The sequence below is a fragment of the Syngnathus leptorhynchus genome, chromosome 5, assembly GCF_054491065.1.
Source record: "Syngnathus leptorhynchus isolate UIUO chromosome 5, UIUO_Slep, whole genome shotgun sequence".
In the NCBI taxonomy this organism is placed as follows: Eukaryota; Metazoa; Chordata; class Actinopteri; order Syngnathiformes; family Syngnathidae; genus Syngnathus; species Syngnathus leptorhynchus.
The window spans coordinates 5,486,702-5,514,317 of NC_141199.1; the positions used below are offsets into that span (position 1 = coordinate 5,486,702).

At 41.3% G+C, this 27,616-nt stretch overlaps 1 protein-coding gene across 2 annotated transcripts in view; it reads right to left on the minus strand.

The window, feature by feature from the left end:
* LOC147056298 (potassium voltage-gated channel subfamily KQT member 5-like) overlaps window positions 1-23,261 on the minus strand; it is an 84,837-nt gene extending 61,576 nt beyond the window's left edge. For both annotated transcript variants that reach the window (XM_085913181.1, XM_085913180.1), the window contains exon 1: window positions 22,651-23,261. In XM_085913181.1, the coding sequence (XP_085769307.1) occupies window positions 22,651-22,994 (344 nt within the window). In that variant the 5' untranslated portion in view covers window positions 22,995-23,261. The remainder of the gene's footprint in view (window positions 1-22,650) is intronic.
* Window positions 23,262-27,616: the final 4,355 nt, after the last annotated feature.

Below are 27,616 nucleotides of genomic sequence, written 5' to 3' on the forward strand. Positions count from 1 at the left end.
TCTATTTTAAGGACATCCATCCTGAAGCTTGAAGCGCTATGTCTTTCTTCCTCCCTTTCCCCTCCACATCAAATTACACTGTTACACAGTGTAATTATGCTTCCGAATTAAGGCTTTGAAAGATGAGGATACAATATATACATGCTTAGCCTGCTACAATCGCTTAAATTCTCTGTGTGTTTGTGACAATATTACTTTGTCATAAAAAGACCTACAGGTAGAGCGATGAATATGTATGCCTACCGTACAATGTAAATTTGCAAGATTGGATAATACACTATGTATTGCTATCATCAAGGACTAAATGCATGAGACAAAATGAGAAATCGGCTTTGTTTTTGTGAGCAGTGCGACGACTCCAAACACACCTCCAAGACGACCACTGCCTTCCTAAAGAAGCTGAGGGTGAAGGTGATGTACTGGCCAAACATGTCCCCAGACCTAAACCCTATTGAACATCTGTGGTGCATCCTCAAACGGAAGGTGGAGGAGCGCAAGGTCTCCAACATCCACCAGGTCTGTGATATCATCATGGAAGAGAGGAAGAAGATTCCAGAGGCGACCTGTGAAGCTCTGGTGAACTCCATGCCTAAAAGGGTTAAGTCGGTGCTGGAAAATAATGGTGGCCACACAAAATATTGACATTTGGGTCCAATTTTGACATTTTCAGTTGGGGTGTACTCACTTTTGTTGCCAGCATTTTAGACATTTATTGTTGTATTTTGAGCTACTTTTAAGTAACAATACATTTACTTTGCTACCCAAGCGCTACGGTGACTACTTAACATTGTCTCAAAGTGTTATTTCTTCAGTGTTGTCCCATGACAAGATATAATTAAAACATTGCAGAAATGAGAGGGTGTGTACTCACTTTTGTGAGATACTGTACATTCTAATACTAGATTGGAAATGTGTATAGAATATTGGAATTACAGACATAATTGAAGATAGTGAAATGGTGTTTCTATGTTTCCTCTGTTTAATAATTGCTTTCTGGATGCAAAACAACAAAAATCAAATCTAGTATGGCAGCATTTCACTGAGCCAACACCAGGGAAAGCCAATTGCAGCATCTGCAATGGACTAACGAGCTAATGAAATGAAAATCACGAACAATGTGTGGAGTCACCTGAGGTGCCATTAGCTTCAAATTTACAAGAATGCACAAAAAGAAAAGGATGAGGCAGCCAAACTTTGCAGCACTGCTCTTATTTAATATGTACATATATGTTGGATTTTTTTATATTCATTCTTTCTAGTTTAATATTTATTCATAACGTATTTCTTTCACTTACATGTTTACATAGTTTACACTTGTGTTCCAACAAACTTAAAAAAATATGTCATGTAAATGATTGACTTTTTTATATTTCATGTTTCATATAGTTCATACTGAATACTCAATTTATTGATTTGTGTGTTCAATAAATGATAAATTCAGAAATGTTGTGTATGCACTTCTTATTAGAGTGACATTTTAGCATGCAAATAAAGCACAAAACTTCAAGATATCAGCCAGCCAATCTCAGGACACACATGAGCAGTGTCCAAATTCACAGGCTGTTTTTCGGCCGGTTTTCAGGCTACATGAAGTCATTTCCGGAGCAACCCCACGGCACGTCACGTGACACACGAATGCAGCTTTGAAACTGGCCTTCGTTTTTCTGGCGACTGGTTAATCTATGTTTTTCTTTGGTTTCTCACTTTTCTTTTCATGGTATATGGTGGTATATAGGTTGTACTGTCGTCATTTAGATTGTGTGTCTGGCAGCGAAACCTTGGTTGTAATCGGGACGGGACTAGATAAGCAGAATTGCTTCATCCCGCTTCCCTTTTCAATAAATCATGGCAAACAAATGAGAAATGAATCTGTAATAAGTGTGTTGTTTATGTACTTGCCAAAATAAACATATCAAATCAAAGATCAAACGTCGAGAAGAGAGTAGGAGAGCGTAGAAGACGGGAGAGGCAAAATGAACGCAGCGAAGGTCACATTTCCCTATCCTTAACTCACGGCCCATCGCCATAGAAACCAGGCCAGATTCGAGGGCTGGTTGTTGAAGGCTGCGTGAATTCGGACTCCAGCGGTGCGGTCTTTTTGCGCCAGAAATGGCGAGACGTTATCGCCATATTGTGCACTGAAGGGCGGTGCCTAATTAATTTGTACAGAGATAGTCCGCCTGTCCAAATTCGCCACGGCTTATGCGGTCTACGGAGGTGGAGCTTCCAGGGCTGCGAAGAACCCAGCCTTCCAACCGGCCTTGGAGGACATAGTCTGCGAATTTGGACACAGCTGCAGACAAGTAACCATTCACACTTGCGGACAATTTGGAGTCATTCACACTTGCGGACAATTTGGAGTCAATCAGCCTACCGTGCTTGATTTTGGAATGTGGAAGGAAACCGAGGAGAACATGCAAATTCCACACAGAAAGGCCCGAGCCAGAATCAAATCCTGCATCTCGAAACTGTGACGCTGACAGGAATGGGTGATGGTGTAGTTGTACACTCGCCTGTCTTGTGAGCAGGCACCATGAGTTTGATTCTCGCATATGACAGTGTGCGTGCGTGCGCGTATTATAAAAAACTGTGACGCGGACGTGCTATCTAATGTTGCCTGCAATTATATAGATTAGTTAATTACAAATCCTGCAATTAATTTATTTATTTTTTGCTTGCCTGACAGCACTAATATTAATATCAGATGGATATAACACCTGTGCCAACGATGACGTTGAAGCTCGTACAGGCAACAAGTGCTGTCGCGTTTGGACGTCACAATAAACCAAATACTCAGAAATGCATTTTCTGTCTTGATAGCACACACCTTGGCATTGACAAGATAGTCAAAATCGGTTGAGAAATGAGCAAGGTATGACTAATTTTTAAAGCATTGTAACAGTTTATTTATTTACATTTTAGTCTGTGCTCTATACAAATATATATTTTAGGAACACACAAATTGACATTAATGTCATACAATTTTAAGAAAAAATGCTCCACCACCCATTGTTCTTTTTGTGGAAATTTCGTATCCAAAGTACTAGTGGTATTGGTACTTGGTATCGGTATTGGTGACTAAAGAGTTATCATTTATTATTATTTATTTTTAAGGTAAGATATTATTGTTTCATATGTTCATTTCAAGGTATGAAGAAGAGAATTGAGATTTAAATATTCAAATTGAGGACACAAAATAAAATTATTTTTATGTATTTTTTCAAGAGACCTTAGATATGGAGTTGGTTTGGTCAATGCCATTTTCATTTTCATAATCCCTGAAATGCTTCAAAATCTAGCAATCAGCACCTTGTCCCATTCCTCAGGTGTTAATGTGGCATGCAATTTTGAACATTCATGAATCATTATCAAATTGCCACTTGTCACATTTCCATGACTATAATTCAATGCATTGGCACACCACTAATGTATGCCTACCGCTGCCTCAGCAGGGCAAATAGCATCATCACGAAATGCTCTTTTCCTGCTGTTCCTTTGTTCTGTTTGTTGCCCTCTGGCAGGTGCTACAGTTGCATAAAAGCCCACACAAATCGCCACAAAAACAGTTTATTTGCCAGAGCTGCTTTTAAAGTCACACATGCAATGATTTTGCACCTCACCATTGTGCATTAACACAATATGTTGCTAACATTGGTGCCAAGTGATGCATTAGGTCCTAATATTGTTGCAATGTGCTGCTAGTTTCTTCACCATATTGCAACAATATTGTATTGTTCTAGCCATGGTATTCATTTGTTCAGACAAGTTGTAGGGTCTTACCTTGGTAGCTGACAGTTTCGGCAGTAACCTCCGCCTTCATCAGAGTGTTATTTAATTTGTGTCTTTCTATGCACTGCACTATGAAAGGAATAGCTTTTCTAATATTGACATATACAGTATAAGGATCTAATTATATATATTGAGCACTCCAAATTGTCCCTAGGTGTGAGTGTATAAACCACTCTATGGAATTTTACTGTGCACTCTGATATACGTACACTGAACTTCAATTTATTGATTTGTGGTCAGCACCGGGAAGATGAGAACGACTGAGTTACGCTGGTGCCATCCCGGCAGCCAGGGCCAGGCACAAGAAAATTTGCCCATGCCGATCCGGTCCTCACACGCTGAGGTGCTGTGTAAGCCACCGGTGTGGCCGAATGCACAGCCGAACCTGGGACAGCCCAGACCATGGCCACACATAAAAATAAAAAAAAATCCTCATTCCGCTTTAATCCCCTGATATTCACTTTTTTTAAGTCAACGAACATTTCTGTACATGCACCAGAATTAGCCAAGGGGCTACTTTTCATTTGTAGTCCCTGAGGCAAGATGTGTGAAATGTCTTGCCCAAGGATACAACGGCAAGTGGCTCGGACAGAGCTGGGTTCGAACCGCCGGTTTCTGAACGACCCGCTCTACTGCCTGAGCCACGGCTGGCACAAATAAAGAAATAATAATTACCTTTGTCATTCCGTGACAAAACGCACAAGAAATGTGCAGGCAGAGGGGATGGATGGATGGATGGATGGATGGATGGATGGATGGATGGATGGATGGATGGATGGATGGATGGATGGATGGATGGATGGATGGATGGATGGATGGATGGATGGATGGATGGATGGATGGATGGATGGATGGATGGATGGATGGATGGATGGATGGATGGATGGATGGATGGATGGAAGGATGGATGGACGGACGGACAGATGGATAGATGGATGGATGAGCAATGGTAGATGTGTGGAGTGTGGACAGATGGATGGATAGATGGATCTAAGTATGAGTCGACTGTTGAGTGGGCTTTAAGTGTGTCCTGTGCACGGGGGGAGCGTGGGCTTGTGCGCTGCTAAGTGTGTGACAATTTATGAGTGGAGAAACGGTCAAGGTTGTTTGCCCTTCCAGTTCTTTCCATTCACTTTAAAAGCGTACATACTTTTCAATTAACAGCCCAACAAATGCTTCTCTCCTGTACGACTGCTGCACACATTTTCCAACAATGATTCAAAAACACTTGTGGCCAATAATTTAGAAGACATTTTTCAACAATGATTCATGAACATTTGTGCCTAATCATTTAGAAATCTAGGACAAGATTTCCTATACCCATTTTTTAAAGTTTAGGTTGTATATATTCAGGTATATTTATCATTTATATGCATGCATTGAAATGGTGGCATAGGTTTGAAACCTCTGATGTCAAAATTTGCTCAATTTAATATTTTTTCCGCAAACTGTGGTGTTGGCCAATGCCCACATGTGTATGTTATTTTCACAAAATGACTAATTTAAAGAGGTAAAATTTGCTGGCTGTCTTTGACGGTGCAATGTTAAAGGTTCAATAATGATGCTGTTTCCTGAAGAGTTATGCTTTAGCCAGTAAAGTATCTCTCAATGCCAGCGATATGCATCATACATTATCTATTTGATGTATATTCATATGTGATTGGCTTGCAACCAATCCATGGTGTACCTCACTCACCTTTGGACCAAACTTACTTAAGATATGCTCCTGATTCGTAATCGGGGAAAGTACGTATAATTTTCAAATTCTAACATTTGTCCACATCTTGGTTTGTCATACTGCTCATCCTTGTCACAGAAATTCTGTCTTCCCCAGGTGATGTAAGATAATAATAATAATAAGAAGAAGAATACATTTTATTTATAAGGCGCCTTTCAAGGCACTTAAGGTCGCCGTACAGATATAAAATAGCATAAAAAATGAGAGGTGGGCTACATTGGCCGGTCTGGTTAATTTGTTAAAGAATGTTCAAAGCCTTGTAGCATTTTCCCCATTTGTACCTCAGCATATTCTTACCACCCAACCCAACATAGCTTCAATTCAAAGTTGTTTTGGAACCATATGATAGGAAACTATCCACATTACTTTTGTCTCTCCTAATAATGACGAACAGCTTCCGAGCTTGAGTAATTACCCAAGTACTGTTCATTTTGACATGGACACATAACCAGCTACGCACAGAAAAGATATAGTTGCACCTATAATTCATACTCCTGTTTCTATTGCTAGTACATTTTCAGTGAATAATGAGATTTATAACACTCTCTGTTGGATAGACCATTAGATTTGCTGTTGCATTGAATTTTGTGCAGACTGCAATATTTGAAAGTGAGAAAATAAAGTCAGCAAACTCACACGCTTTAAAAGCCTCTAGGCTTAATGCAATCCAATATATGGACAACTGCTAAATGGTACATTACACAGTTCCAAGGGAAATGATTGCGAGTGTGGGGTTGTTCCATAAGGACACGAAACAAAAAGGGTTGAATAGCAGATAGACATGACATGGTTCTGTAACTGGAGAACAATAATAATGACCCAATGACAGTGAATCAGTCACGAAATGGGTATGGGTTGGGCAATTTGTCTTTTTTATCAAATGCATCAAGCGCAATAAGTGTCTAACCAAGTACAGTATGAAGACAAAATTTTGTGCAAGACATCCCTTGTTAACAAAGACATCAGCACATCAGCAACCTCTGTAGAAACCTGAATCAATTCTGATTATTGAATCAGGTGTGTTACAGCAAGGACAAGTGAAAAACAGGCAGCAACCATGGGATAAAGAGTTTTTATTGTAGATTATTGTATTCTACTGTACATTTAATTGTTCTTCCTTTCATATATGCCACTGGCAAACATAGATGAGCATAAAAATATTTGTATCTACTCAATAATAATCATCAATTTGGAGAAAATATACAGTTTAAAGCTGCACCACTAGGTTCCAAGTCATACTAGTTGGGAATCACTTCCTTAGTTCACTTCCACAGTCACTACTTGTAGAGTGGGCTTTGTTGTTATAGGGGCAGCAGTGACTGTAGCATTCATTGAATGACAGTGGGTAGGGTCATATTATGATATAATTTAATTCGTGAATGGCTGATATGTTCAGCTGGTTACGATTAGGAGGAGTAAACAGCAGCTGTTCACTGGAGTGAAAGTTGTTCTGTCATGGAAGGTCATAAGTCTGTCGTCACGGGGGAAAATAGAGGCTGCAGCTCAGGACCGGATGCAGCTGATTCATTGAGAGAAATAGGATTCCCTGACCTGAATAGATTAATGTGTAGTGTCCTTACACAAAGGGCTTTATTTATGTGCTAAGTGCAAAGTGTCAATTAAATATGTGCAAAACAACATGGCTGGTGTTTTGTGACGCTGTAGGCGGGAAAGCAGCCAACTTGATGCACCGCATGTCAAAGCGGCGAGTTTCATACTCTTCAAATTCCATGTGCGAGGCACACTGATAGTCCTCGACATTATGGAAGAAGAAACTGATTTGCTTGTGTCCTGCGGCAGGTTGAGGCGCACAAAATTTATAAGGAACAGAAGCAGGCCTCCATGGGCTTTGTGAGGATAAGCGGTTCAGATAATGGATGGATATAATGTTAGGCAGCCCTCCATTTTTAAAATTCGTTTGAAGGCCCATTTTTATTCTTTGGTTTTTAACTTACTTTTAACTGTTACTATTCTGCTCCTCTATTTCCTGTCATTTGTGTTTCAATTTACTGTTTTCATGGGTTTTGTGTTGTCGTTCATCATTAGCTACACATTTGTTATTCTACGATGAACAAAGTTGTGGTTAGCACACAATTGTTGTCTGCGCGTCAATGGACATAATAGTTTGCCAATGAACCTTGACTTCACTTGGTCGCAGTTAATATCAAGCTATTAAAATGAGCAGCAACCGGGGATACTCGAGTCATTAGGATTCAACTAATTTTGGACTCGTCTGATAGCATCCGAAGCGACGCATTGTGTCAATGGTGCTTTTCGCTTCACAATTTTATGCCAAGTATTTTTGTTCATTTTCCACCTCTGTTAAAACTAGCAGTAATCAGGATCTAGTCAAATTGCTAGCTTTCAGCTGACTGGACTTGTCTGATAGCTTTGATAACAACGGCTAAGTCATCACAGCCACAGGCGGATTTTTTTTATTTTTTTTATTTCTGGAACACCACATGTTGCAGTTGTAACAAAGTCACAATCAGAGAGCTACGCAATAAATTACAAGCAATCCGAAATACTTGTAAGCCCTGCGTTATATCCCGTTAATTTTCGGACTATAAGTCGCTCCGGAGTATAAGTCGCACCAGCCATAAAATGCACAATAAAGTGAAAAAAACCCATATATAAGTCGCACCGGAGTATAAGTTGCACTTTTGGGGCAAATTTATTTGTCAAAATCCAACACCAAAAACAGACATGAACCAGCAACAATAGGCCAAACGATACGGTATGCTAACGTGACATATACACAAACGAGGAGCTGAGAACGGGCCTGACGTAACATTCAGAGTAATTCAAGTAAGTATTACATAAATAACACGTTTATCAAACCATCTGTGTCACTCCAATTCATTAAATCCATCGATCGTGCTTTATCTAAACAATGCCGCGTATGCGCCCCATATGCTGACGTCGGACCCGTAAATTGCATTTCTAATTATTCCACAGACCCATATAACGATATATAAAGTATATTTCAAATAACTATCATATACAACAATATTATCAAACCATCTGTGTCACTCCAAATCATTAAATCCATCGATCAAATTCCTCGCTCTTTATCTCAACAACGCCGCGCGTGCGCTGCAGAGATCTAGTATATAACTATATTGTAGCGTTAACAAAGTACCAGGAAAGACGTGGGTTTGGTAAACGGCTCTTTATTTAACAAAACAAGAGTTCAACGAGCCCCATCCACCGTCCCCGGACAGCCACCCGGCCGAGCGCCGGCCCCCGACTTCCATCCACGGAGGTGAAAGAGAGCTCCCGTCGAGAACGACCGGGCGTGCGTAAAAGCCATGATAGTTTTTCAAACCTTCTGTGTCACTCCAAATCATTAAATCCTTCAAACTCTTCGTCCTCCGTGTCACTTACAAACAAAGCCGCTAATGATGTCGGTAGTACGTGGGGCCCTTCGTCATCTTCGTCATCCCGTGATCGAATCATTTGTCCTTTATGTAAACACGGGTGACGTCAGTTGCAGTTCAATTGACAGTAATCCCTTGCTACATGGCGGTTCGTTTATCGCGGTTTCACTAGATCGCGGATTTTTGAATTTTGAAAATTTGTGAAAAAAATCACGTCGCTCCTGAGTATAAGTCGCCCTCCCACCCAAGCTATGACAAAAACCGCGACTTATAGTCCGAAAATTACGGTAATTGATTTTTGTAATGGTTCAGGTGTACTGTCTACAAATACATAACGTGGCTCTCATCACCTGCTGACCTTTTGTCATACCTGTAAGAATTTTTGTGGTCTCATGTGAGACTTCAACTGGGTAATGAGGAAGTATATTTGCAAGGGGTTCCTGAAATGAGTCAAACAGGTCAGCCGCTCGTGCAAACTAAGAAGCCTTTCAGAGGTGTCGCAGAGGCAGATGGTTAGTGGGAAATGTGCTTCGTATACGATAATGTTTATCCAGGTGTTTCGAGAGAGCACCAAACGGAGCAGGCAGGCGGTGCTTTCAGAGTTCTTTCTACTGGGGTGCTTAATGTATGCATAGCCTGTGCAGTCTGCTCAAAAAGTCATTATATAGTCTTATTAATGAGTTGGTAGACAGAAGACAAGGCAGAGGCTGTCAAGCTCGTAGCAAGTTCAATTGTGATGGTTTTCTGTTTTCTAAGTTACTTTTTTTGTGGTAATGAAAGTGTTACTTCATTTCTCTTTAAACTACAAATCTGTTTCAGTAGTTTTGAGTAAAATCGATGAACTAAATCTGCAATCAAAAAATGTGATTCAGCTACTGGCCTTTATTTATGTAAAATGCTTTATTGAATAGATGAAAAAAGAAACATTTTGCTAGATTCACATAGATTGATTCACATAGACTTCTATAAACACCACAAAGATAGTCGGTTTCTATTTCCCTGCAAAGTGCTAATAGTATTAATTATGCACTCGTCAAGTCAAGTTTATTTATAAAGCCCTAAATCACAGACAAAAATTCTACAGAGAAACCAACTGACCTTTGGGAAACATTTTGCAGTTTAACTGGATGTAATGTTAGATATTTGACATTCATTTATCTTCAGACTTTTTCGTAGAATACACAAGAAGATATATAGTTCCATCAACATATAATTTTAAAAGCTCTCATCTACATATGATATGTTATCAAGCTGCTATGCCGGAAAAATAATCTTTTTTCACTGCAGTCAAACTAGCCTATTAAAAACCCAAGTGGGTAGGTAATATGAGACGTGGTACTGTCATTTCAGTCTGTTATTTCAACAAGCAGCTGTTGAGTGTTCCTTCTCATCTTGTGTTACAAAATCAAAAGTCCCTTCCTCTCTCACCTGAACACAACCTTACATATTCTCAGGTCCAGCTCATTTTGTGATTTGCAAAGTGACAGCAACCACGACTTACAAATAAATGCACTGTGCAGTAGGGCAGACCCCATTTAAGTGACTTGAAAAGCTATCAAACCTGCTTCAACCCTATTGCTTTATTGTAAATCAGGGCTACAAAAAATAGAATAAAAAAACTTTCAAAATCTTGCACGGTAGCATGGTAAGAAACCATGTTTCTAAATAAAGTAGGAAAATTCATTGATATTGTAATAATAAATCTATCCTCATTTATTTATTGTCAGGGTTTGAGGGTTCTAAATTCACCTTTTTGGAAACCAGTTTATGTGGCTGAAAGTTACCAGCCAATCAGAATTTCCTCTAGCCCAATTTTTCTTTTTAAATTTCTGCTCCAATGATTTTATACATCTAGACCAGGGGTGCTCATTACGTCGATCGCAATCTACTGGTCGATCACGGAGACAGTACTGGTCGATCGCAGCGTGGCGTTAATTGTTTTTTTTTGTCAGCCTATCATCCTATAATTACAAAAAAATTCAATATTTATTATGTGTGTTGTGCAATATTGGCCTATTCAGTTGTGCAAGGTACATCAACATACATTGTACATACAAAGAATTCTTAATAAATTTGAAAATAGTTCTATGTTTTGCATTTTTGTGGTGTGTAGGTAGATCATTTTGACTTGGTTGTTTTATAAGTAGCTCGCATGCTGAAAAAGTGTGACCACCCCTGATCTAGACTGTATTGTAGTGTGAAATAGAATCATTTACGCTGGCAAAGGGCATTATCTAGCATTACGGCACATTATTCATTGGAAATATAAAAGTCACTACCAGGGTACAAATGACTGAGAACAAAACATAGCATAGTCATGGGTCATTGACCCATGTTTGAGTTTCAATTACGTATTCAATTTCTTTGGCCGACAAACGATTCTTGATTTTGCTGGTTTTGGAGGTAGCCCAAACTCCGGCCGTTTGTTTTCAGCAGCTTGCAGAATAGAATGAAGTGACATATGACAAGGCCCGTGTCATTTGTCTGCATTGTCCTATGGGACATACCTTCTATATTGCGTGGCAAGGAAAATTTGTTATCATCTCTGACTTTGTTTTCAACCAATCTATAAAAACAATCATTTTTTTGCTTTATCTCCTTGCTGTATTTTCCCCTCAACTATAGCATATACAACAATAAATATATTGTACTGTAGAATCACATACAGTACTGCACTGATGAATTGTTTACAAATGTATCTCTATTTTGTTTTTTGACTGATTTCAGAGGTGCAGATGGGATTTTAGAATTGTGGGGGCATCTATTATTATCTAAAACACCCTGAATTGATTGCCTGACAATCGCAGGGCACATAGACAAGCATCCATCCATCCATTTTCTGAACCGCCTAGTCCCCACGGGGGTCGCGGGCGTGCTGGAGCCTATCCCAGCCGTCATCGGGCAGTAGGCGGGGGACACCCTGAACAAGTTGCCAGCCAATCGCAGGGCACACAGAGACAAACAAGCATTTGCACTCGCACTCATACCTAGGGACAATTTGGAGTGCTCAATTGTCGTACCAAGCATGTTTTGGGGATGTGGGAGGAAACTGGAGTGCCCGGAGAAAAGCCACGCGGTCCCGGGGGGAACATGCAAACTCCACTCAGGGAGGGCCGGAGGTGGAATCGAACCCGCACCCTCCTAACTGTGAGGCGGACGTGCTGCCCAGTGCGTCACCGAGCCACACTCTCTGAGTAAATATAGAAATATAATGTAATGCCACACGAGCTCCTAATTGGAATTTTCCAAATGGGTGAAATAAATTAAATGCAATTAGAAGTTGTATGTGTATGTGTTGAATGTGTTATGACTATACTACTCATGTACAATACATCACAATTTCAATCACACCCAACAACTATTTAGAGTGCTCAATTAACCTACTATGCGTGTCTTTGGAATGTGGGAGGAAACTGGAGTACCCTAAAAAAAAAAACACACAGGCCTGATTCACAGTGGGGGGGAGGGTCTCATGTCGTCTGTTGAAGCCAGATGCGATTGGTGGCAAGACAAATGGATAGTGTTGCATAAGCTCATCTCCTTCCTAGCTATTACACTATGTTCTCAAGCCACATTGTTGACAAATTTCTACAAAAAGCTGACAAGAAACTAAAATAGCCTCAATATAATTGGATACATCAGAATTTTTTTTTTATGTCAGCATTGTGAACAATCAAGTTTTTCTTCCATCTCTAGACCCCTTTCTTTTTGGTAATGCTCTATTTGTATGAAAGGGGACTTTGCCTGCTGTGACCTCCAGAGCTAACCTACCACTAATATGTTCTGACAAGTCAGCTATATCAAAGTGCTAACAAAGCGGAACAATGGTAAAGCCATTTATCTCAGCATTTCACCATTATACTAGAGTTCCCTTGACGACATTCCGCTACATATTATACAGTTGCATAGGAGGGTTTACAGGCTGCCGAGGGGATGACACCCCCACCTACAGTTTTGCCACCCTAATGAATATATCAATACTAAATTGAATAATTATGTTTTTCTTATACTGCCTCCATGATGTGTATATTTGTTTTAATAACCAGTTTAGAATTTACTCCCACACTCTGAAGCCCCTCCTCTAAAGAAGAAAATGATTGCATCCTACAGCATGGTGATGCACCAATTAACTTCAATGCCGTTGTGAGTCTGTCAGTCTTTGTGGTACGTGACACAACTGAGCACCAAGAAATTAGCTCTAATTAAACCATATGTCGAAAACTTTGCAAACAATGATGAGAGGGGCATGAACAAAAGGGAAAGCCCAGCAAAAACAGAGGTTCTCTGGGAAAATGGACCATCCAGAAAAAGGAACGGGTGGTAAAGCAGGGGTCACATCGGCCTTGCTATTCTATCATGACAAAATGGAGATTCAAGGTATATGTAATGGCTGGACCTTCATGGTCCAACAGATATCTCCCATGCCTCACTATGATTTCCATTCTGGTGGCCAGTGGCTGAGTTCATCGGGTAGAGCTCAGCACTCCCAAGCTGCCAATGGGTATCAAAGGGGGTTCAATCTGTGAGTGGAATGAATGAAAGCTCTTGATATTCTCAAGTACAATTTTAGAGTAAAATATCAACAATTAAATGTGTATTTAATGTGTGTGTGTGTGTGTGTGTGTGTGTGTGTGTGTGTGTGTGTGTGTGTGTGTGTGTGTGTGTGTGTGTGTGTGTGTGTGTTTGCGTGCGTGTGTGCACCTGTAGGTGTGGGGTAACCTCTGAGCCTCCTGCCACCCCAGCAAAACCTTCCTAAAACCGCCACTGTACAGTTGTCACCCGGATTTAACCAAGCAGCAAGAGCCTTTCATTAGATTATTACAACAGCAATTGAAAAGATTTGGAAGAATTCAGACCACTGAACCACAACAAAGCTGTGCATATTTTGTCATGCATTAAACAACCACGTGTGGAAATCATGACCACAAGGTTGTAAGAAAACAATTATTGGTATTTAAATCTTCACAAAACCGTCATACACAGCATATCTCGAAAGATGTGTTCGATGTTGGGCATTTAAAGAATTAACTGTACACGTGTGAAAGTACTCCAAAAAGAAAAAAAAGGGAATCTTCACTGCAAAGTCAGCAGTCATCTATTTTGTGCCCATCTCAAGTCAAGCTTAAAGTGCAGTCTAACTGTGTTAATGGGTGGGTGGACGTTTCGTTCTTTTGGTGTTTTCGTAGATGGACACAGTTATACATAGACGTGCTCAACACACCCGACTTGATTCATGGTCAATTGAAGCGACTGCTCTCATTCCCTTTATATTCAGGAGAGGCATGCAGCATAGTATACGGCAGAAGAAAGGCCTCGTTAGAGTTCGCCGTAGCAGATCAGAGTGCGCAAAGTACAGTACTTTATAAGAACCAGCAATAACATCTCCACTTACTGATGATCTAAAGTATGATGTGTAGTAAGTATTCACTTTTGTGTTTTGACAGTGTGTTTGGTTGTGGAAATTTATGATAATTTTATTTAAGATCATTATCCTGTCAAATCCATCGTTTCCTATTCTCTCTGTCTCTCGTCAGAGTGGAGGAACACTGCACACCAATAACAGTACCATAGGCACACTGACCATCCAGCTGCAGCCCTGGCCCTGTGGGTAAGACAGGCAGGTCAGAATGCCGCTGGCTGTCCACCCACTACGCAGCAGTATTAACAGGCCTATAGCAAATGCATGGACCAGTAGCATGGCCTGGTGCTGTCCCCCTGCTACACAGCCAGTCTACTCCAACCCTCCAGGACAGATCTCCAGGAAGTATGCTTGACTTGGCTGTGAATGTGGATGGTGCATGTCCTTGTACATATTGCTACTCACATTATGAAAACTGCGTGTAGCCGACGTCACGCAAGAATGAGGGATGGTGAAGCTATTTCTGACCCAGGATTGTCTGTCCTGGGGTAATAGTACACTGCCAATGTTTTGACTTCAACATAGTAAAAGCCCTTTGAAGATACATTGACTTAATCAACATTCTGCATTTTCAGTGTTTTTCTTCTTTTTTTACCAGCTATGATCATTATGTCAAAAAATCTAACGCCATGTGAGTCCACATGCAAGCTAAAAAAAATGAGTAGAAAAAGAATTATGCCAGATTCAAAGGGGGAGCCAACCCCAAAGTTTTCTCTGTAATAAAAGGGTCTGGGCTGCCCAACTAGTCAAAACACAGTACCAATCAAGGCTCACCAGTTTTATGAAGCTGAGCTGTGGTTGGTTGTGAGTCTTGTGACCTGAGACCTGCCAACTGTGATGTCATTCTCAGTCAACAGCAAGTTGCAAAATGGCCGCCCTCTTCATCTTTTTTTGAACCTCATGAGGGTCACGGGTGTGCTGGAGCCTAGCTCAGCTGACTTCGGGCGGAGGACACCCTGAACCAGTTGCCAGCCAATCACACATTGACAAACAACCACACTCACACATACGGGCAATTTGGAGTGGTCGAAATGGATAAAGTGGGTGAATTTTGTCGCAATATCCACAAACGGAATGCCATTTTTAGACTAGTGAGGACAGATATAACATATTAATGTGCTTTGTGCCTGGTGAAAAAGCTGAAATCCCTGAGTTAGTCAGTCAGTCAGTCAGTCAGTCAGTCTGTTTGTTTGTTTGTTTGTTTGTTTGTTTGTTTGTTTGTTTGTTTGTTTGTTTGTTTGTTTGTTTGTTTGTTTGTTTGTTTGTTTTTTACTAGAACCAAGAACTGCTGTACCTTAGACATTATATGGGAACAATGAGTTTCAGGGTGTTGCAATGAGGTTCAGGATGTTCTGCCGTAAATGTGTTAATCCTTCAGGGTAAGAACACCCTAATAGGCAACATACCTGCATTCTGAATGCCTAAATATAGCATGCATGCTGTGGTCCACCATGGCCTTGATGACCCCTGACTAATTTCTGGCCATAGTGGCACAGCAGTAAAATCCATCTATTTGGCTGGGAGAGGGATGTGTCGACATTGTTATGCATGGACATTTGTTTTTTTTGTTTTTTTGATACAAACAATACAGATGCAGATTCCTGTTTTGAGTCAGCTTAGGAAGGCAGCATCAGTTGCCATGGCAACTCTGCACCCTCATTCTGTGCGCCATAGGAGACTCACCTGAAGAGCAATGAATTGAGTCGTTTTTGTACACCCGATGAGGTTAGGTTTTTTCTATAGAGTGCGTATGAAGCGGAAACAGCATCATAATGTTCATAAAATCAAAAGTGAAGAGTCTTTTGAATGACACCCACAAGGAATGCATTCATTGAAGAGTTGCTCCACCCAGAGTGCATACGTACGTTACACTTAAGTTGATGGAAGGTTCTATCCAGCCAAGAAAGTGTGCAACTGAGAGAATTCTCTGGCTTGAGTGCGCAAGAGAATCTCTAAGCACAGTAAAAACATAACATTCATCCATTACCTGAACTGCCTTTTCATCCCGAGGGTTGCGGGCTAGCGCTGGAGCCCATCCCAGCAGTCTTGGGCAGTTGGCGGGGTACACTTTGAGCTGGTCGCCAGCCAATCGCAGGGCACACACACATAGACATTCACACTCACACCTTCGGACAATTTAGAGTGGTCAATTGGCCTAAGGTGCAAATTTTATGAAATGTAGGAGAAAACAGGAGCACACGGAGAAAGCCACGCAGGCACGGGGAGAAAATGCAAACTCCACACAGGATGGCCAGAGCCAGTATTGAACCCACAACCTCTACACTGTGAGGCGGACGTGATTGAAAGTACAGTAAAACCAAACTATGAGTATTACAAATTAGAGCTATTTCTCACTCTAAATATGGCCCGTTTTGAATCTTGTACCACATACTGAGACGACAAAAGTTTAAATTCAGCCATACAAGCTCAAGGAGATTTCTGACAGTTTGGGCATGAAGAAAGGTGCTCTTGTCTAGTTTGATGTTGTTTGCCTTGAAGAACAATACCCATTTCTTTTAAACATAAGGGCAAGTCAGAAACAGGTTGTGGATGGTAACTCTCTGAGTTCCATCCATCCATTTTCTGAACCGCCTAGTCCCCACGGGGGTCGCTGGAGCCTATCCCAGCCGTCATCTGGCAGTAGGCGGGGGACACCCTGAACTGGTTGCCAGCCAATCGCAGGGCACACAGAGGCGAACAACCTTCATTCACACCTAGGGACAATTTGGTGTGCTCAATCGGCCTATCAAGCATGTTTTGGGATGTGGGAGGAAACCGGAGTGCCCGGAGAAAACCCATGCGGACACGGGGAGAACATGCAAACTCCACACAGGGAGGTGCCGGAGGTGGAATTGAACCCGAACCCTCCTAACTGTGAGGCGGACGTGCTACCCAGTGCGTCACCGAGCCGCACTCTCTGAGTAAATATAGAAATATAATGTAAATGCCACACGAGCTCCTAATCGGAATTTTCCAAATGGGTGAAATAAATTAAATGCAATTAGAAGTTGTATGTGTATGTGTTGAATGTGTTATGACTATACTACTCAAGTACAATACATCACAATTTTAAAGCAAGTCCGACTCACAGGTATTTTTTGTTTTCACCATGGACTGGCTGAAGGCTTTCTACATCATCTTGGGCACAATTGACCCTAGTTTAGGGTATTCTTTAGCCCTATCAATACATAAATTCATGATGAATTTCCATTTAGGGATAAAACTAATATAATAAATTATACTAAATTCAAGTTTGAGAGCAGCAAGGTTATATGACCCCCAATTGTTCAGCCTGCCATTCCTGTAAGGTGAAGGAACACAGTATTGGTTTTCCTCTGACACTTTTCTGCCCCTGAACATATTTCCAAGGATAAAAGTTTGTTAATCCAGAGTTGAGATGAATGGCACTACTGTGCATGTGTATAAGTGTGTCTGTATGAGTGGGATTGTGGGCAGGCTGGGTCCCAAGTCACAAGTCAATGCAGCACAAAGAGCAGCTCAGTTCTGCTGCTGTCACACATAAGGAATTCATATATTCATGACTGAGGTAAATACCAGTCCGGAAAAATGGAACAGCAAATAAGTGAAGGTGCTCTTTTCTTGAAGTTTCTGACAAAGCTAAATGTGCACACTGACTCCCACTGCATAATTAACATAGGCCCAGTGTGTGACAAAAAGTGCAATGGGAGGTGAAACATCTCAGGACTACTGTATTTTTCGGACTAAAAGTCGCTCCGGAATACAAGTCGCATCAGCCATAAAATGCACAATATAGAGGAAAAAAACATATATAAGTCGCTCTGGAGTCGCCTTTTGGGGGAAATTTATTTGACAAACTCCAACACCAAAAACAGACATAAACCAGCAACAACAGGCTAACGATACGGGATGCTAACGTGACATAAACACAATGAGAAGCTGAGAACGGGCCTGATGTAACATTAACAGGTATTCAAATAACTATAACATAAATAACACGTTTATTAAACCATCTGTGTCACTCCAAATCATTAAAGCCATTGATTGAGTTCGTCCTTCTTTATGTAAACGAGTACGAAGTCAGCGGCGCGTTGCAGTTCAAATTTTTCCACAGGCCCATATAACAATATATAAACTATGTATGAAATAACAATAATATTAACAACTATTTTATCGAACCATTCCTGTCACTCCAAATCTTTAAATCCATCGGAATCTTCGTCTTGTGTCACTTAATTTTTTTTTTTAAAAACACACGCGAACACACATAAACACAGCTGTTAACGCCGGAAAGGCTCCGTGCGCCGCTGACGTCAGACTAGATATATCACATAAATGTAATATAAAGAACAATTTTAACAAACCATCTGTGACACTCTAAATAATTAAATCCATCCAAATATTTATCTTCTGTGTCAAAAAAGAAAAATACACTGCTGTTGATGCCGGAACTACGTGGGCTGCTGACGTCAGACTAGATATATCAAATAAATGTAACATAAACAAACATTTTAACGAACCATCCGTGTCACTCTAAATCATTAAATCCACTGGAATATTCATCCTGTGTCAAAAAAACAAAACAGCTGTTGATTCTGGGCCTACGTGCGCCGCTGACGTCAGCCTCGTCGTTAGTTGCGGCCCCAATTATTCCACAGATCTAGTATACAGTAATCCCTCCTACTTCGCGGCTTCAACTATCGCGGCTTCGCTGTATCGCGGGTTTTCAAAAATGCGTAAATTAATTATTTTATCGCAGAAATTTCATCATTTCACGAGGTTTCGCGGCCACTTGAGTTTCTTCATTTTCCTTTAATAATGATAGCTTACGTTTAAAAGTCGTTTTCTTGTTTTGAAATGAATAAATTAAAGAGTCAGTACAGTATACTTTATCGTCACATGTGACTTCAGGGCGTTCTCTCCACCGGCGGTGGCCTTCATCTGGACATAGCGATACACTGTTAGTCTCGTCGCTAAGGCATGAATGCGGAGCGCACAGTCCATTGATATGAAAGTCCCCTAGCAGCGAGCTGGTTGATGTCAGCGATAAAAATAGAATATCCTGTTTTAGAAAGCAGTTTAAGTGTTCTGAAGTGTTAAAATTATGGCTCATACTTCAAAAAAATCTAGTTTCTATTTCGCGGAAATTCCCATTTCGCGGGTGGGTCTGGAACGTAACCCCCGCGAAGTAGGAGGGATTACTGTATAACTTTTGGCTTTACCAAAGTACCAGGCAATACGTTGGTTTGGTAACCGGCTCTTTATTTCACAAATCGAGAGTTCAAGATACGAGCCAACACACGCAAACGCCCTGGATCGCTCTTCTCGTCCCCCCCCCCCCCCCACACACACACTTTCACGGCCTTGCTAGACAGTCAGAAACTACCGAAGTCTCACAACATAGACGTTGCTACTCTAAATATATATCAAATAACGATACCATAAATAACAAGTTTATCAAACCATCTGTGTCACTCCATACCATTAAATCTCCTGACTCCGGAAGTCAGTGAATGGAACTCATTGTCAGTGAGGCTCCAATTATTTCACAGCCATGGTGCGCCCTCGCGCGGTTTAAAGTGAAAATAACATGTGAATTGATCAACTATATGAGTAAGTACGTAAGTAATGTGTTAATGATCAGGTAAAAATTTGTGAAAATTTTCACATATAAGTCGCTACTATGTCGCTCCTGAGTATAAGTCGTCCGCCCCACCCAAACGATGAAAAAAAAAAAAAACGCAACATAGTCCGAAAAATACGGTACTTGAAAGTTGCTTCTTATAAGTACATAATGATGTGTCTTTAAATGAGCAGGCATTCAATTTGCAGACAAACAATTAAAATGTTTCTTTTTAAGTACGTGTTCCACACACTAGTAGATGTCGTGCTTTCATTGCCTTTACAAGCGCTTACTTGTGTTCACACTCTGGACTGAGCTTCTGCAAGTAGAATTAAAGACCATCTATCACTGGGTGGCAAGCAATTACGGTTTCGCCAACAGTTTTCTTTTCCCTCAGAAAATTACAGGTGAATGTTTTGTGAACATTTGCAACCTTGAACAAACCCTGACAAACTCTGGCGTGAACACAACATTAGCTGCCTTCAAAAACACTAAATTGTTCAGTGCTCAGTGGGGGCTTAATCAGCCGGCTGCAGTGCACACTTGCCAGTGAAAATGACAAGAGCCAGCCTGTTGAGCAAAGCCTTTCTTACAGCAAAACTCAGGCTCGGCGCCCGTTCATCATGGTAACAAATGCCGGCCGGACTCACTATTGGCCGGCCCAGCAGGAAATTGGGCAGGTTGAACGCTCTCTCATTAGCGTGAGAGTGTAAAGTTTGATATAATGCAATTGTTGATCCTTTGTGTTTTTCAACCTAAGCATGTCACAGATGTTATAACAAAACCTGGAAACTTTTTTAATTAAATTCCATCCACCCTTCTGTCCTTCAACTTACCCTGTTCAGGGGTCAGCTGAAGACTTTTCCACCTGACTTTGGGTGAAAGGGAAGGCTACACTCTGGACATTTCAGTCAATCTCCATACACATACAGGCCTCTATTTTTGTAAACAACACAAGTCAAAATGCTGGTGAATGCTAATTCTTGTGCAGGGGCAAAGCTCACTGAATGTTCGGGCACATTGAGGGTGTAGCAGTAGCAGTGACAAAGTTCTGGTCACACAGATCGCTGCTTCCTTTTCTACACACAGATGCCTCCATGTGAGACATGAGTGCACCACATTTAACATGAAAGAAAGAATCCACTTTGATAGAACTCAAATGTAGTTTTTTTCTACATTTCTGGTCTAACATGTCTCCATGCAGCTATATGTCTGTGCAAGTCTGCGTCTTGTGTACAAACTTGGAACCAGAGCTGATGATATTATGTGCAAATTAAAGATCATATGCATTTTGATTGACTGTTGAAAGCACCATGATGACCAGATAGAATGCGTTCCAGCCACCAGAGATGCAACCAGGGATGTGTAGGCAGAAGTTGTGTAGTACAGTATTTGATTTACACGGATATGTATACCTGTTTTGATGACTTAGCACAAGGAAAAACTTCCCACAAAGTTGTTTCCTTCATTAAAATTACATTACTACATTACTACTACATTACTAAATAAATTACTAGCGACCTAGTGCTAGCTTGTCTTTTGTGCTGTCAAAACATGTGTAACCGCTTTATACGTTTAAGTGTTAAAATGGCCAATGATAATGAATTAAAATGTATGTTAGTACAGAGGATTTTTGAACGCTAGAAGCTGGTAATATAGAGTGGCATATCATATGAGATAGTGGATTCACCATCAATTATTATTGAAGCAAACATCACCCAAAAAAACAAAGTATGGATTCACCACCAATTATTATTGAAGCAAAGGATCACCCCCCCCCCCCCAAAAAAAAATGAAGGATGGATGGGGGATATCTCGCTTTTCCAAATCTCTTGCCGTTGCATCATTTCCAATAATACTTTCTGCCGAGTCCATGGTTTTTCCTCCCTGTCTGACCCACGACCTCAACCACGGATGATAATGCAGCTCTGTTTTTTTTATGTGCCATCATCGGTGGGGTTTAAAAAGGTAACAAGCATATTTCGATAAAGTAGGATAAGGAATAAAAGTGTAGATATTTATAGGTGTAAATGCAAAAAAAAAAAAAACGGCCCAAAAATATATTTGGATGTTTGAAAGTCAGTAAGGTCGTTTTTTTCTGATCACTGCACTTCTATACCGCCATAAATACTCAAGTCATTTCCATATAATTTGATTTAAAAACTTAATTTTTTGCGAGCTTGTTCGAGAAATAATAGGCAACGAACGACACAGCAACACAATAACAAGCTGAGAATGTATCATAGCCAACGAAATTTTGTTGCCTTTGTATGCACGTAACAAGCATCCAGGCATTTCCGCTCACACGTGTTGTGCACAGAGCCAAGACTTAGAACCTCAATCTCTCTATGCACACTCGGTGCGCAATGCCGCTTCAGCCGCCGCGTGTCAACTTCCTTCCTCTTCTAACAGTCACGTTGCTCCAGCCATCATTTTCGTTCATTCAGATTTAATGCAAAGTCAAAAGAAGGCACTTCAACAGCGATGGTTCTTATCAAAAATGCACAAATCCCCATGGCCACTTACGGTTCAAAAGCACATTTTTTTCTGAACGATTTGTTTATCGAGTGTTTGCCAGTGCAACGAACGCAGCGTGTGAAATAGAACGTCACTAAGTAGGGAAAGAGGGGGAAAGAGAGCGCCCGCTCAGTGTCGATGATGCCAATACATGCAAGCAGTAGAAGCAGCATCAACAGGTGCGCACAAGAGAAGAGAAACTTACACAAAGGCATGGTAGATGAAGGCCCAGGCTCTTGGTCTCTCTAAAACGTTGTACAGGTAGTTTTGGAGCCGCCGGTAGCGCACATTCCTGCGACCGCTTTGCGCGCTGTATATGAGCGGCTTGCCGAGCAAGCTGAGCCGGGCTCCTTGCTTCCCTCGCAGGCTTTCGGACCCAACAGCGCCTACGGCGTTGGATGTTGACAACAAGCCGTCTCCCGCACTGTTCATCATCTTTCGTCCTGATTCGACATCTTTCATGCCGTAGCCTTCGGCGCGGTGGTGGCCCGCGGAGGTCCTCATCCAGAGCCCGGTGGCGCCTTCATCTCCGCTGTGTTTCCGTGGCATTGCATCACCCAACGCTCTTCAGAATGCAAGAAGGATTTGACCGGAAACTGGAGCGCAATGCAGACTTTTGCCTCTGAAAGCACTGCAAGGGAGTGAGCCGACAGGGTGAGAAGCCCACGTTTGCCGTCACGCTTTGACCGCCCTCCTCTCTTTCCTTGAGCTAGTCGAACTCCAACCCCTCCGCAGCACTACATGTGCACCACCACTGACGCGCGCATTGCCGACACTGGCCAAAGTGATCAAATAAAAACCCAGTCTCACAGTGTTCATGGAGTAATCTAAAGAAGGAATCTACTTTAGTCTGGATTCTTTGTTCACTTCTTGTACGCCCGTTGACCTTGCGTCTACTCACAAATCAAAGCACAGCAGTTTAAACTTATATCTTATATCAGCGGGGGGAAAAGCTTAAATTTCAATGAATATATGAGCTCCTGCGTGTATTTGACGGGAAGTTCAAACGTGCTTCTCGTGTAATGTGATTTTCCCTTTAAAAGCAACAGATTACATGACTTGTTTCCCCCTTTTCCACACAAAGCCTATCAGGTATCATAGCTCTTGATGAATTTTCCACTTGTCTGCCTGAGCGAGGACTGATTCAACATCTGCACAAACCATTATGGCTAATGGAACGAATTTAGCTTGAATTACGTTTTAAGTGAAAATGTAAAAACTTCATTCTTCCACCCCAGATCTTCTTAATTCTGGTTGATTTTAATTCATAAATTTATGAATGAATGCAAGAGTTTTGCTGTTGTGAAAATTGCCTTCCCGCATTCCACTACAAAGAAATTGGTTAACGGAACTATTCCCTTATTTTAGGCCCCATAACTTAGACAACTCAGCAAATCTTATTGCGCAAACAATTTGCTTTCTTTGGGGTGGTACCTAACGTTGTTAATATGAAGATGAATGCAAGTTATGCCTCTTTAATTCTCCACACACAAACAAATAACTTTCCACAAAAAAAAGAAAGAAAGCGACAGCACTTCAAACCTTTGATGTCTATCATCTCTTTGAGAAGTCTCAAACCCCTTTCGTGGTGCAGGCTTCCAGTAAATAGCTATCCTTATGTGACGTCACAACACTGCCTTAAATGTCAGTTGATTTTATTTTTAAGTTGTTCCAACTAGAAATAGTACCACACAGCCCACTTTTTTTTCAATCGTGTTGCCCCATATGATTCTTTATTATATAGTTAAAACAGCCAGGGGCCACATTGCATCTAAAAAACAGATGCAAAAACAGATAATAATAATAATAATAATAATAATAATAATAATAATAATAATAATAATGTACATTTTGCTTAGTTTATATACTATCTGTCCTCGTTAACTTGTGCAAAATTTTCAGATACATGTCAGTTGTAAATCCAGAGATGATAAACAATTGGATAGGCTCAGTGTGACTGTAAGAAAGATGAGCATTGAAAGTGTAATCTGTATGCCCCCCCCCCCACAAAAAAAAGACATTTAAATGAGCTGTTCTTTTTTGTTGGACACATAACGACCCCAACTGAACTTCCCCTTTTGGGGCGCGCAGTCATGAACGGTGTTACACGTTACACGTTTCTAAATAGGCAATACAATGTCTATAAACGAAAGCGCAATATGGCCACATTGAATTCAAACCCATTTGAGTGTTCTTGATATCATTTTAACCTGTGTAGGCTTGAGCGCATGTTCTGTACAGTCGACAACGGCATCTGCGTCTTACATATAATGAAACTGCGCCATCTTTTGGTGGCAGTGTCACTCAACAAATGGATCAGACTTTGATTGCACTTGTTACGGAAGGCCCATATAATGGGAATGCCCGTACGTACACTGCTCAAAAAAATTAAAGGAACAGTTTTTTATCAGGGTATGGCATGAATTCAATTACACTTTTCTGATAAGGTTTTGGTCAGGCACGTGGCAGAGGGGGTTGTTAATCACTTTCAGCTGCATTGGTATTATGGAATTAACAATAGGTACACTAGAGGGGCAACAACGAGATGGTCCCCAAAACAGGACTGGTTTTGCAGGTGGAGGCCATTTCAAGCTCCTCCTTCTTGATCTTTTTTAACTGTTTTTCCACAAGTGTTGGCTTTAGCAAGAGTCATGATCACGACTGGAAGCATGAGGCGATTTCTTAACCCTGAAGTTGGGCAGATTGTCCAACTCCCCCAGGATGACACATCCATGCGTGCTGTTGCAAGAAGATTTGATGTGTCTCCCAGTACAATCTCCAGAGCATGGAGGAGATTCCAGGAGACGGGCAGTTACTTTAGGAGAGCTGCACAGGCCCGTAGACGGTCCTCATCCCATCAGCAGGACTGATATCCGCTGCTTTGTGTAAGGAGGAACAGGTTGAGCACTGCCCGAGCCCTACAGAATGACCTTCAGCAGGCTACTGGTGTGAATGTTTTTGCCCAAACAGTCAGAAACAGACTTCACGAGGGTGGCCTCAGGGCACGACGTCCTGTAGTGTGCTCTATGCTCACTACTCAGCACCGTGGAGCTCGACTGGCATTTGCCATAGAACACCAGAATTGGCAAGTCCGCCACTGGCGCCCTGTGCTTCTCACAGATGAGAGCAGTTTTACCCTGAGCACCTGTGATAGACGTGAAAGGGTCTGGAGAAGCCAAGGAGAGTGTTATGCTGCCTGCAACATCATTCAGCATGACCGGTTCGGTGGTGGGTCAGTGATGGTCTAGGGAGGCATTTCCATGGAGGGACGAACAGACCTCTACAAGCTAGAGAACGGCAGTCTGACTGCCATTAGGTATCGGGATGAAATCCTTGCATCCATGGTCAGACCCTATGCTGGTGCAGTAGGTCCTGGGTTCCTCCTGATCCACGACATTCCCGGCCTCATGTGGCAAGAGTATGCAGACGGTATCTGGAGGATGAAGGAATTGACACAATTGAATGGCCCTCACGATCACCTGATCTAAACCCGATAGAACACCTTTGGGACATAATGTTTTGGTCCATCAGACGCCGCCAGGTTGCTCGTTAGACTTTGCAGGAGCTCACTGATGCCCTTAGACAGATCTGGGAGGACATTCCACAAGACACCATCCGTCGTCTCATTAGGAGCATGCCGCGACGTTGTCAAGCATGCATACAAGCTTGTGGGGGCTACACAAGATATTGAAAAGAGTTTTGAATTGCAGAAATTGAATTTAGGCAAAATGGTTGAGCCTGCCACATCATTTTTTCACTTTGATTTTTGGGGTGTCTATATACTAAGCCCTCTGTAGGCTGAAAACGTTTATTTCCATCAAAAGATGTGGCATCCTTTTGTTCCTGAGACATTAAACTGTCCATATCAGTATAGATATCCCACTTTTTTTTTCACCACTGAAATCTGATGTGTTTTCAAAGTGTTCCTTTAATTTTTTAGAGCAGTGTATATGACTGTAGTATCAATTTGAAGACTGGCACAGCATTTCAGTGCTTATCAACGTCAACGGCTTTTTAAATCCACTTTTTAACGCTCAAATGACTGGTTCTTGTATGTGCACACCTTTCCTCTCCTTCAAGCTACAGTAAACCATTGTACAGCCTTGCCACTTTTAATTTCCAGCACTTAGAGTATTAATCTATAGCTGTGTACTGTATTGGCCCGATTATAAAATGGTGTTTATTGCATTGAAATAAGACTGAAAAAGTGGGGGTCGTCTTACATTCGGGGTCTAGACATTATACCCATTCACAACCAGGTCAAAGCGAACCCCTGTCACGAAGAAGAAAAATTAAAAATAGCGGTAGCACGAATAATAATAATAAAAAATAGCGGTAAGAAAGAAAAAAGAAGAAAATAAGAGAAGAGATAACAGAAAATGGAGAAACGTAGTGACAATCTGGTGAAAAGTGGGTCGAAGATCGGCCAGGTTAACCGTCAGCTGAGGAGAAGTTATGATGCAAACTTCAAGATGAAGATGATAAATGAGGCTGAGTCTTCAAACAATTGCTAAGCGGCTGTGAACTATGGTGTCACAGAGTATATTGTACGGAGATGGAGAGCTCAAAAAGATCGCCTATCGCTTGGAAGTAGTCTCGCCCAGGGCTTAATTCAGTGTAGAACCGCCACTGCTCGTTAGTAAATAAGATGTGGACCGCTATTGTGCCACCGCTTTACTGGGCGGAGGGATATGTGACCAGACACACGATCACTGGGGAGAAGAGTGGTCTGTTGATCGCATGTCCGTCCGCACAATTGACATGAACAAGAGACAGAACGAGATCAAGGCGGACATTCCTGGAGAAAGTGCGCTTTTATGCTCAAACCCTCATTATGGGGGACCAAAGGAATGCATATGATGCCGCTTTCAAGTTAAAGTAAAGTTATGTTAATAAAAGGTATGCGTCCCCAAAGAACCATCTATTTCCTGACAATCTTCCATGTGTATACAGTAATCCCTCGCTCCATCGCGGTTCGTTTATTGTTATTATTTTACTACATCGCGGATTTTGTTCCAAATTAAAAAAAAAAATTCAAATTCAAAATAAAACTTCTAATTTGGGGAATTATGGCACGAAAGTTGCTCACACGTCAGCAGGTAGTGCCCACACAATTGCAGTGCGTACACTTGTACCTTTATATTTATATATATAAATTATTCATATATATA